At 39.2% G+C, this 13,388-nt stretch overlaps 1 protein-coding gene across 4 annotated transcripts in view; it reads right to left on the reverse strand.

Annotated features, from left to right (window-relative positions):
* The window catches only part of SHC4 (SHC adaptor protein 4), a 159,848-nt gene that overhangs the window by 12,500 nt on the left and 133,960 nt on the right, over positions 1 to 13,388 (reverse strand). For all 4 annotated transcript variants that reach the window (XM_055098722.2, XM_055098721.2, XM_055098720.2 and 1 more), the window contains 2 exons: positions 13,280 to 13,340; positions 5,500 to 5,679 (listed from right to left, as the gene is read on the reverse strand). In XM_055098722.2, the coding sequence (XP_054954697.1) occupies positions 5,500 to 5,679; positions 13,280 to 13,340 (241 nt within the window). The remainder of the gene's footprint in view (positions 1 to 5,499; positions 5,680 to 13,279; positions 13,341 to 13,388) is intronic.

Genomic DNA, 13,388 nt, shown 5'->3' on the forward strand with positions numbered 1-13,388 from the left:
TGAAAGTAATCTCAATGAGAAAGAAAGGATGAGACATTTAAAGAAACCAATATGAACTGTAAAGATGGCACACTGATGAATCCCATTTTTTAAAAGCACCTGTATACAATTTTTATGGTATTAATTATTATTTTAGCAAAGCACTGGAAAAATTGATATGTCCATCAATAAGGGACTGACTACATAAATCATGATGCACTCATACAATAGAATACGATAGAGCAATTTAAAATAGTGAAGATTGTATGTTTATACAGACAAATTTCTAAAAGAGAAGAGTAAAATAAGGAGGTATACAAGGGGATTATTATAACTGAGAGCTGAAACAAGAAAGCGGAGCGTTGTCTTGTTTGACATCAGCTGAGAATGTGCACATTGGGTGATTGAAAATTTTTGTTGCTCCGTGCATGGCCACAAATGACACGAAAGGACCATGAGTATTGATTTTGGAGTTACAACTAAATTTTAGCAAGTAAGCTAATTCTCAAATATGGAATCTGTGAATAATGATAATTGACTGTATACTGTTTATTAGTATGGATTACTGGGTGTATGAAAACTCTAAAATAAAAATGTATTTGCATTGAAAGGAAAAATATGTTCATTTACACAAAGTATCCGAAAATTTGGTAGAAAAAGATGTTAACATGAAATGTTAAGCATAAATGAGAGAGAGGTTCAGACAGTACCCAGAGAAAAATTATTTGTAATGTAAAGGAAGAATTAAATGTCTGTGAGACATGTTACAAAGGCATAGCAATTAGTATATAGTAATTAAGATGCTGGTTGAGAAAAGGCAAGTGGTCCAACAGAAAAAACATAATAAAGATCCCAGAAACAACTTCACATATATACTAAGAGCTTGATATAATAGAAAGTAGCATCAGGGAAAAGAGGAGACTACTCAATCAATAGTGTTTGGAAAATTGACAAACATGGATAAAATTAAGTTAGATCCCCAACCTCACATAATCTATAAAGGTCAAGGGGAATAAATATTTTATTATGAAAATAAAACTATGAAGCCAATATTTAAAAAATATAATAGATATTGGTTAAAAAAGAGAAAATTTAATCCAAAGCAAGTAGAAGGAAAACATAATAAAAATAAAATGGAAATCAGTGAAATTGAAAACAAAAAACAACAGAGAAAATTAAACCAAAACCTGGGCACATTGGAAAGATAAATAAAATTAATAAACCTAAAAGAGGACTGATCAAGTAAAAAGGAGAAAATTACCAATAACAGGAAAGAGAGAAGGGATATCACTATGGATGTTTTAGGCACTAAAAAGACAATAAAGGAATATTGTGGAAAACTTCATACGGAACTGCCTCTAAGCTAATAAAATGGAATCCTGCCAAGTTTTCAAGGAAACTACATTGCCAAAGAAATCACAATCCCTTCTAGTCCATGGCTTTTGGCCCCTGAAGCGAACTCTAATCTCTCATGACCACAGTGGGAAATAGCCTGTAAAAGTGGCGAAGCCCCCAAGAAAGGCACTTTCTCCAATATCTACTTTAAGTATGCACATGAAGAACAATGGTAGGAACAACCCAGATGGCATCATCTGGATCCACAGATGACAGTGGACACCAAAAGTCCTTTCCTAAAGCTGAACCAGGATCCAAGCAAATCGCTTTCTCCACTTCCAGCTCATGTAGTCTTCACAACTCTAGCCTGGCCAGATTTGGTCATTGTTGTGGACCAGTGACTGCTGTCCCACACTGTTGCCTTCCTCCCTTTTGTGAATGTGAGTTTCTACTGCAATTACCTTATTCCTTTTCCCCCGCTAATTTGGGGTATGGAGGGTGGCAGACAACTTGGCAGATAATAAGGATCTTCATCTAATCTTAGATGCTGTAATGGTATAAGTACTTGCAATGTCTTCCTTGGAGAGAAGGCAAATATGTTCTATGTGAAAAGAAAAGTTCACTAATATTTGTGGCAGAGACAGTCATCTACCAATATCTATCCTCCCTTTCATTACATTACAGAACTCCTAAGTTTAGCTGGGCACCCAGCTAGAGTAATTTTTCTAGCCTTCCTTGCAGCTAGGTGTGGTCACATGTCTATGGTCTGCCAATCGCAGGTGAAAAGAAATGATGTCTGCCACTTCTGGGTCACATCCTTTAAAGAAATATATATGTGCTCCTCTTGCTTTTCTCCTTTCCCACTAGCTGAACGCAAATGTGATGATGAGGGCCCAAGCAGCCACTTTGGACCAGAGATGGAAACCAGATGTTGAGAATGACAAAGCTACCCTACCAATCCCGTGGCACTAATCTTTGAGCTTTTAGGTAAAAGAAATAAATGTCAGCCCTTTTTACACTACAGCATTTGGCGGGGTGGCGGGGGCGGTATTTGTTATGGCAACTGAGACAGAAACTAACAATAAATCAAAACAAAAATTAGTACCAGAACTCATGGAATCTTTCTGCCATGTTTGGTGAGAATAAAGATTGTGTCAGAACTTTTTTCTGTTGGTAGTGTGACAGGATGAACTGAGGAGCCCTACGAGCATGCCTGAGAGACATTAGGTTAGTAACTCTGGATTTGTTTTTGTTTGGTTTGGTTATACTGAATTATCAAAAGCTTTTTTTTTCTGGCTAAGGGAGGCTAAGTATGCCTAAAGAAGCTAAAGAGGATTTTTGAGGCAGGAAGGAAGAAAATAGAAGGATCCATTATGGGGGAAGGTAAAAGGTGCAGTTAAGACATTTTATTAAAAAGTATGTATAAAGCTATCCCCACTCCATCTCTTTATTACTAGACAGGTGCTTTAACCAGCTAAGCCACGAAGCCTCATCCCATCTCTTTATCAAATGTTCTTAAATCAACATAATTTAAGGTTTTGGAGTTGGATTTATTTTGGAGGGAGCAATGTTGAATTTAACCTCAAGAGGGCAGCAAGGAGCCCAAGAGCGCTATGGTACATCAAATCCTAATAGGAAATAAAGAGGGAGATCGTACCAAAGGCCTAAATTATTAAATATGTTGCCACCAAAGCAGGGAAAGGGAGAAAGGTGAGGAAAAAAGGCTAGAGTCAGAGAAAATACATTTTGACATTACAATTTTGGACAAGGCAGACTTTATTTACTTTCAATGAATGATAGAAATTTTGTTATGTATTAATTTTGCCATTTCATATTATTGAATTGCCTATGACAAAAGGCAAAGTTCCTTTGCTTGGATTATGAATAATTTTAACTTTGAAGACTAAATTATAAAGGAACTGGAGTTGTGAATCAAAGAATATTCCAGATCACCTAATTTGGGCCACCCACTAAATAAGTTCTCTGATAATACATGTGGCTCTGAAAAGTCCGTGAAATGAAAGGTATCAAGAATATACTCTTATAAAATCTAAGGTCCAGAAAGGGTTTTTTTCCAAAAAGTTGTAACAAACATTACCTATCCACACAGGACATTTCCCATTGCACAGTTGAGTAAGCTTAACAGCAAAAATCTGAATTTGTTTCACATCTCATCATCCGTCACATAAGATGTCCTCTGTGGTAGCCACAGAGATGCAGTGCCCAGATCTCCCTTCAAGGAAGCACCATTGCCCCAGGTGTCAGCAGTCAGCCTGCAGCTGACCAGCCCTTCTGGCTCTGCCTCAGCTGCCCAGGGTTTGACTTTCCTGGTGTGGCCCACATCCCAAGACTGAGATAAATGGGGCTATATAGGCTCAGCCATTTGGGCCCAATGTAGGACAACTCCGACAGACCACATGGGCTTTTTGGTGTTGGCTGAGGCTTTGTCAGGCCTGTGTTGTAGTCCCATCTCCCACTCCAGCCAATCCTACTTCCTCTCCATTGCTTCCTGATATTGATCCTCTTACAGACCCTGCCTGCCAAGCTTCATCTTAGCATCTGCTTCCAGAGAATCCAGCTTGGTTGAATAGGGTGTCAGGAGTGATAGCATAAAGAGGGATCACTTGTCACCTGGCTGACAATAAGGACCCCTGGTTCTTAATCTAGACAGTTAAGATGGTCTGCTGAGATCCAGGCTCAACAAAATCTTTTAAATTTTGTCTTGCATTGTAGCCATACTAACTGGAAAGCTGTCTTTGGCAGTTCTGGAGAAATCTCCTGGACTATTAAAAGGATTTTCTTAGTGACTGGCTCTCCATCATTGGAGCAAACCAAATTTGACACCATGCCAATCTCTGAACAAAACAACTTCAATATTTTATGAAAAGCATTTTTTGTTTGTTTATTTTTCAGTTGATTATAGGCTTTTGGCTTGTTTTATTTTTATTTATGTTCCTGTTTATGATAGTAATTTGGCAGGAAAGATGTTTGTCTTATTGTATTTTACCCACAGTACATGGGTGAAGAAAGGAGCCAACTTATTTTAGTGCTTTATAGACGACTTATTAAGGGGTTTTGAAATGAATAAAATTAATGCTATCCCTAACAGAAACAGTAGCCACTGTGACTCATGCAAATAAACAAATTCAAAATTATCTCCTGGCCTTGACAGCCCTTCTTTCAGCAAAAGTACGTAGTAGAAATCAAAAGTTCGAAGTAAATTTAAAGTATTTGAAAGGATTATTCAAAATCAACATTTCTAAACCTTGAAACCTAAAACAACTCCACAAAGCTCTAATCGATATTAACTACGGTGAAGGATGGAGGTAAAGAAAGAAAACTCAATCCCTGAAAATGAGACCAAGAAAATAGCCTTCTTGAAATATGAGATAGTACAATTAGTAAACAGTAGCCCTCAAAAAGATAAATTCAAGGCCAGGCATGGTGGTGCCTGTAATCCCAATGCTTTGAGAGGCCGAGGCAGGCAGATGGCATGGGCCCAGGAGTTTTGAGACCAGCCTGGGCAAACAAGATGACACCCTGTGTTTACAAAAAATACAAAAATTAGCTGGGCATGTTGTTGCGTGCCTGTAGTCCCAGCTGCTCAGGAGGCTGATGAGAGGATCGCTTGAGCCCAGGAGGCAGAGGTTGCAGTGACCCGTGATCATGCCACTGTACCCCAGCTTGGGTGACACAATGAGACCCTGCTTCAGAAAAAAAAAGAAAAGAAGAAGATAAATTCAAGCCCTAATCCCTGACCTGTGAACATGACCTAATTTGGCAAAAGGGTCTTTACAGATGTAATTAAATTAAGGATCTTGAGATGAGATTAGTCTCATCTCATACAATCATTTCATCTCCTCCTAAATCCAGTGACTGTTGTCCTGTAAGAGGAAGGAGAGGGAGATCAAGAAATAGAGACACAGGGGCAGTCAATATGAAGACAGTTGCAGAGATTAGAGTGATGTGTCTACAAGCCAAGGGACATCAAGAATTGCCAGCAGCCACCAGAAGCTAGAAGAGAAGCATAAAATGGATTCTCTTCCAGAGGTCCTAGAAGGAACCAACCCTGCTGACACTTTGATTTTGGACTTCTGGCCTCCAGAACTGTGAAAGAATAAATTTCTGTTTGTGGTAATTTGTTAAAACAGCCCTAAGAAATGAATACAGTGAGTAGCTACTTACTTCTGCAGTGCCATGGGCTCCCCAGTGGTTGGGCTGAGCTTTGATTTCCAGCAGAGCCAGGTGTACTTTGAAGAGCCTGTGTATTAATGTAGCAGGGGTCATCGAAGAGATCCACTCGGCACGTGTGCTTCAATAATGAGGTATCTCGCTGGGACTGCACCCCTCTTGGATGGACATTACCTGTAGTGATTAGTAGTGATCAATGCATTATGTTTTTTCTTTGTAAATAGTAAATAAAATCATGTTTGAGTCTAGAATTGATAGAAACCTAAAGGCCATGCCCCACCCTATACAATGATTGAACACTTAACTTTTAGGTTTGACCTGGAAAATCAAAATAAGCACGAGTCTCTGAGGGAAAGCCACCCTTTCACTGGGCTTCTTTCCCTTCTCGGGCCCAGCCCTCAGCTGACCAATTGCGTCAACAGCGGACAGAAGACAAGCAGGAAGATCCAAAGAGGACTGACCAGCCGTGGAAGAAAGAGGGCTGATAGTCTCAGCAAACAGCACAAACCTGCACTCAACACTGCTCAGAGGGGTTGCCCAGGAATCAGGAAAACACACATGTCATATTGAACTTGATTATCTATAATTAAACTCCTTTTCAAAACTGATTAATTTTAAATCCTTATTTCCCATGAACTAAATTAATTTATAAATAAAAAATGAATGAATGAATACCATAAAATTCTTAAGAGTAGGAAGTCTGGCTTCTCTCTGTGCTCAAAGTTTGCTCTTGCCAACCTCAGCCTTGCACCAATTGCTGATGTTTAATTCTGTTATTCAATGAAAAGAACTCAAGCCTCAGGTTATCTCCTCCTCCTCTATTAATCTGTCCTCTCCCCTTCCATTCTATTCTACACATTGTAGCCCAAATAATCTTTTAAAAACTGCAAATCCGGTCATATTTCTCAGAGGTTTCACACCTCTTCAATTGCTTCCCATGCTCTTTAACAAGCTGTAGGCCTTGCTCTGTCTACCCAGCTACCCTTCTTCCTCTCTCCTCCCCAGCCTCTGTCTGGGGTCACACTGGCCTTCCTGCAGTATGATCCCACATCAAAAGGCTGTCTCCTCTAATTAACATGCTCTTCACTCCTTTTCTCCATCACTGTCATCCTTCAGATGTTAATTTAAACATCTCTTTCTTTAGGAAGGCCTTCCCTGACCTTCCAGACCAGAATAGATCTCTGCTTTCCTAGCAGTTTGCACTTGACCTCTGATATGGTTTGGCTGTGTCCCCACCCAAATCTCACCTTGAATTGTAATAATCCTCATGTGTCAAGGGCAGGGCCAGGTGGAGATAACTGAATCATGGGGACAGTTTTCCCTATACTCCTTGTAGTGAATGAGTCTCAGATCTGATGGTTTTATAAATGGGAGTTCCACTGCACAAGCTCTTTTGCATGCTGCCATGTAAGATGTGCCTTTGCTTCTCCTTTGCCTTCTGCCATGATTGTGAGGCCTCCCCAGCCATGTGGAAATGTGAATCCATTAAACCTCTTTCCTTTATAAATTACCCAGTCTTGGGTATGTCTTTATTAGCAGCATGAGAACAGATGAATACAACCTCCAAAGTCCATGTCATGAGAGTAATTCATTCGGTTATTTATGTTCTATTCTATTATTTAGTTAAACAGAATATGTGCTAGCCATATAGCTAGCCATATGTGCTCACGGTCATCATAAGGCTGCACCTGAACTAGTGACATTCCATTGCCATAATGTAAGACAACATTAGTCCTTCTATTGCTTTAGTCATTAAACCTTTTCAGTGTGGTCCAAGGACCAACCACATACTGAATTTCACATCAGGGTGAATAATGCTATGATACTTGTAACTCATAGTATGGAAAGTAAGAATACATCAAGCAGGAGAAGCCCAGTCAGAAGTCTGCAGTCTTACCACCTGCTTCTCCTTTACTCCTTGTCTGTCAGCTGTTACATGTCATCTTGTCATGTGTCATACTCTGTATGTGGGGTATCCTAAAACACGAGTGAGGTTTCTACAGAGGGAGGAGTTGACAGGGTGCCTCATCTGTTTTGTACATTTTACCACCTATAAGATAGTTTCCATTTGCTTAGTTAAGTGGATTTATAAGTTATATTATCTAGTTTAAACTAAACTTGCTTTTACAAATGGAAAGTGGCTAAAAAATTACTGCAAAGAAATGAAGGATTAAGGATAATTCTTTTAGTACAAGCTCCTCCTTAGCTGCATTATGAGCTTATAAACGAGAATGATCTAATCAGATCAGAGCTTTGGCCCCTCAAATGTTCAAATTATCAGGAATTAAGTGTAGATTTACATCTATTTTCTTTTTCAATAAATGCTCTAAATGCATACTAGACCTTGAGATATTATCTAATGATAGCATCCGGCTGTTGTAATTAGCAAGTCTTTGTAAAAAATGTTTATTTATCATCTACTCTAACTTTAAATTTTCCTATATTTGTGTTTTATGATATATGCATATTAATATATTAGCACATGTGTATACAACTTATACATTATTAAATAACCATTTATGTAGGAGTGCCTGCTCATAAAAATTTACTGAAAGTGAAATATAATCAAAAGTGCTTGAAAGTGGCTAAGTCAGTTTTTTTTTTTTTTAAGTTGACATCTCACCCTGTCACCCAGGCTTAAGAGCACTGATGCAAACACAGCTTACTGCAGCCTCGAACTCCTAGGTTAAAGTGATCCTCCTGCCTCAGCCTCCGGAGTCACTGGGATTACAGGTGTGAGCTACCGGGCCTGGCTAGAGGTCCGCTTTTAAATTCATATGGACCTGAGTTCAAATCCCTGGGGTATCTCTTACTATCTGAGCGGTCTGGGATGAGTTAATTAACCTCTCTAAGACTCAGTTTTCATATCTGTAAAATGTGGGTGCCTAGCTTAAAATACTGTTGTGAGGACTAAGTGAAATAATGTTGGTGAGACACTGAGCATAGTGCCTGCCTTATAGCAGGTATTCGATAAATAGTTCCCACTGATGCTCAGTTATTATTTAGTTATTGATGCTGGGCCTCCATACATGATGCTTATCTCTTACAGCAATATCCTCCCCCTCCTTTACTTTACTTAATTCTTATTTGTCCTTCAAGATTCTGCTCTGAAACCATCTTTTTCAGGAAGCCTTCCCCTGAATCCTTCCCTCCCTAAGGTTGGGAATGGTGCCACTTCTTGATATACTGCAAGAATCTGTTTACTTCTGTCTTCCCCCTTGAGACTGCAAATTCCTCGTGTCCTTGAGGAAAGACTAGAACGCATCCAATTTGTGTATCTTCTGCATCTTCAGTGCTTGGGATGAAGCAGGTGCTCAAAAGAAAAATGTTTATCAGCTGATTGGACAAATATCTGCATGTCTATCCAATCTTCCTTTGTTGGCATATTTAACCCCACCACGTTTTGAAGACTCTGGATCAACCCACAGCACAGGGTGCTAACGCATCTGCCCCTCACAAAGCGTTAGCCTGAGCTAACCACATCAATTTTACCATCCCGTAGGATGACACCAAAAACATCGGTGTTTATATCTAGCCTCTCTTGAAAACTGCCACCTTTAAGTGCACAATAGAGTACTGAAAAAAAAAAGAAAGAAAGGAAACTGCCATCCCCTTTTTTTTTTTCATATGGGCCATTATATTTAAGTGGGTAATGTTGCCTTAAATTAAAAAAAAAGAAAAGCCCACCCCAGACTCAAATTTAAAATCATTCTAGGCTGAAGTGTATGGTTCACGAGGGCTTAGACACAGATGCCAACTAGTACGCCTTCCAAAAGTTCTTTGTGCCAAGTATTACTCCAAGACCCTTTCCAACTTTCCTAAGAGAAGATTTGTAGAGGAAAATAAATATATACACAGTATATACACTGTAAGTAACAACATTTTAAAGTGTAAGCCCTTATGGTTTGTGGGAACTTAATGTCTTTTTGATTAAAAATATCAACATTTCAATTTAACTGGAAGGTCAGGGAAACATTATTCTATTTTGCTAATTATTGTTTTCCATGAGGGAATTTTTCCATAAGTATGAAGGATAAGGATCTTTTCTATGTCTAGTGATAAATACAATTAACTCTTTCAACAACCAGAGGCTACTGCAGTATTTATAATACACTGGAATTCAAGTTTGAAGTCAATATTTGAATAAATGGATGTCTTCGGAGGCTATTGAAAATATTTCTATAGGTATCTCTCAAATGCCTATATATGAATCTCTGGGAAAAGCCACAAAAACTACATATTTGCTATTCTGGCAACTGCTATTAAATTGCTCATTGGTCAAGAATTTCGGATTACTTTAAAAACATATGCCCAAGTAGGCCAGGCGCGGTGGGTCACGCCTGTAATCCCAGCACTTTGGGAGGCCAAGGCGGGCAGATCACCTAAGGTTGGGAGTTCGAGACCAACCTGACCAACATGGAGAAACCCCGTCTCTACTAAAAATACAAAATTAGCCGGGCATGGTGGCGCATGCCTGTAATCCCAGCTACTCAGGAGGCTGAGGCAGGAGAATCGCTTGAACCCGGGAGGCAGAGATTGCAGTGAGCCGAGATGGCGCCATTGCACTCCAGCCCGAGCAACAAGAGCAAAACTCCGTCTAAAAAACAAACAAACAAACAAACAAAACATAAAAACATATGCCCAAGTAATCAAAGACAGGTCTCAAGATAGGATTACCTGATTTATAGGTGCCTAGGGATGAAAGGACACTAGTAGGAAACTCTCTCCTGCCACAGTAGGAGGGACCTTACTTGTCATGGCCACTGGGACATGGGTTGAGTCCTTCCATCCCACCATGGTTTTAGTAGCTAAGGTTTGGAGAGATAGCCTCTGAGCATTCTGGTTCCTCACCGGAACTCAGAAATGGCTTTTTTATGGAAACAATGTTGTAATTCAGTGATTTACGGGGGAGCAAAGTATCTAGATGGAGGACTTTTCTTAACTGCAAACACCATCTCACCTCCTCAAGATTCCGAAGTTCCCAGTTACAATCATTACCTTACAGCCACCATTAACAAAGGGAGTATCCAATAGAACTTTCTATTGTTTTATCTGTCATTATAAAATATACATTTAAGCTTCAATATAGGCAAACTAGAATAGTAGAATATAGTATACTTGTCTAAGAGTTAACCATCATGGCTAGGATTAATTCTATAAAAATATATCCCAGGCTCCAAACAAACTTTTATTAAAGTCTGTTAATGTATTTGAATCTTCTTATAGTGGCTTAGGGAAATATATATGTAAATAAGAATAAGGGATTATGTTGTTTGTTGGTTTAAAGAAGAAATAAAACTAAGATAATCTGCAAGACTACACTTACAAAAAGAAAAATCTTGAATTAACGTTAAAATACTTTCATATCCATTAATTCCTTCATAAATTTATGTTTTTGGAGATGGATGTTTTAAGAATTTTTTTTTAATTAATCAAGTTGAGAACTCTTGGGGGAAAAAGAAGAAGGGAAACCATGTCCCCTTTTTCTAGTGGTAGTATTGTGATTTAGCCCATTCAACATAATTCTAGAAATGTCCATTTCTAGACTTTCACTCAGTGAGTTCCCTTCAGAAGCTGGGTTATTAAGGACAGGAGGGATGTGGCTATGCTGACTATTTAATGGAGAGGAGAGAAACAAGCTGGGAAGGGAGGTATTTGGGCAGGACTGAACATTTTGAAGATCCTTAGGATGCTGTTGTAGGTTCGACACTCATCTTTCTCTCTTTACTTCTGAGCTCTCTCTGTCCCAGTGATCTGGGAACTGGTCCTGGCACGCTTAGTTCTGGTGCCCATTTATTTTCTCTCTCTTCTTTCCCCTGCTCTCTCTCCCTCTCTCCCTATGTCCCTTTCCTACTTCCTTCCTACCTCCCTCTCTGTGCCTGGATAATTCCCACTCATCCTTCAGGCCTTGGTTTGATTGTCACTTCCTTAGGGAGAGCCTCTACAGCCTCCCAAATTAAGTTAGGTTTCCCCATTATTTGTTCCTATAACATCTTGGGCTTTGAAGCACTCTTCATATTTGTAGGCATTTGTTTAAGGTGTGTCTTCCTGGCTAAACTGCAAACTACAAGAGTGCCAGTTGTGCCTCTGGCTCTAGCACCTAGCACAGTGCCTGACCCATGGGAAGTCTTCAGTAAGTAGTCATTAAATAAAGTGTTGAATAAATGAAGAATACATGAATGAGATAAAATAGGACATGGAGGTATTTCCAAGTGAGCTTCAGTACAGGGGAGAACATGGTTGCAATACCACAAGGCATGCGTGGTACGTTCCTGACTATTAAATCCTTAGGTTAAGAACCTCCAGGATGACGGAAAGGAGAGAGGAAGGAAATATGGCTGTCAGAGAGCATAACTTTTAAGAGATTCATACTTGCCATTAATTTAATTTGTTTAGTAATATTATTAAAGATTGGTTTGGAATTTTAAATAACTTTAAAGAATGGCATGGAATTTTAATTTCTATCATAAGAAGGCATATTTTTACAGAACTTAAAATACTGCCTTAGGCCCAGCATGGTGGCTCACGCCTGTGATCCCAGCACTTTGGGAGGCCAAGGCAGGTGGATCACTTGAGGTCAGGAGTTTGAAGCCAGCCTGACCAACATGGCGAAACCCCGTTTCTACTAAAACTACAAACATTAGCTGGGCATGGTGGCGGGTGCCTGTAATCTCAGCTACTCAGGAGGCTGAGGCAGGAGAATCACTTGAACCCGGAAGGCTGAGGTTGCAGTGAGCCGAGGTTGCGCCATTGCACTCCAGCCTGAGCAACAGAGTGAGGCTTTGTCTCAAATAAAAAATAAATAAATATAAATAAATAAATAAACTAAACTAAAATAAAATAAAATGTTGCCTTAGTTCACTACTCCGTTTACAAGATAGAGGAAGGTGGTAATCATACCTATACCAGAAAGAATAAATCTTCATGTATCCTTCACTATATAAAAAATAATAAAATTAATATATTACATTGGTGTAATTCCATAAGAAATAAAAAAGTATCCTTGGAAGTGACTACCTTGTAGATGGCAAGTTCCTGCTAATTTGAGTCCTTAAATATGGTTATCCATCTGTATTCTCCACTGCATTATTTATACAGTTCAGTCATCTCCCCCTCTAAAACTGCAAAACTTTCCTTCCTGAAGAAATAAATATGCTCAACAACTAATGGGAATTAAAATGACTAACTCACAATATAACATGTTTTAATTAAAATATATTTCCAATCTGATAGTCAAGGTTGTGGAAAAGTTTTGTCCAACATCAATGATCACATGCAGTAATAAAACATTTAATACTCTGGCAAGTATGGGGTGGACAAGCTCCTAACTGAGATTCTCACATTTCAGACATCCTTTCGTTCCCTTTGCCAAGCCAGAATAAAGATTTTATCTTAATCCTAATGGATCTGACAGGCATCAATTTTCACATTAGCTTACTCCTGATCTTCTTTGAAGTGGAACTCCCTTGGGTTTCGAGCAGAGAAAGCACCTTTCCAGAGAGAGAGCTTTCATGATTTCAAGGCAGTAAAAGACTCCATAAAGCAAAACCATCATCATGGCAGATCACACAAGAGCAAGGGAGAACCATGAGCCTTCCTAGTGACACATATGCAACATTCTGGGCCTATCTGAGAAGCCTACAGTCAAAGGATTATGTGTTTAGTGGTAGATACCTGACTTTTCAATGAAGTATTTAAGAGCAAGGGCCACATATGTCCATAGGACTTACAAGGAATAAGGAGGGTGGCAGATGGAGAAGGGCATTGTACCTACCTATTGCCCTGCTTTGTTCTAAACAGTTCTCATATACACTGCTGCACTTGGAGTTTCCAGGCTGCATGAACAACAAATTATGAAACATTTACAAACATAGTACACATTC

The sequence above is a fragment of the Pan paniscus genome, chromosome 16 (assembly GCF_029289425.2).
Source record: "Pan paniscus chromosome 16, NHGRI_mPanPan1-v2.0_pri, whole genome shotgun sequence".
Lineage (NCBI taxonomy): Eukaryota > Metazoa > Chordata > Mammalia > Primates > Hominidae > Pan > Pan paniscus.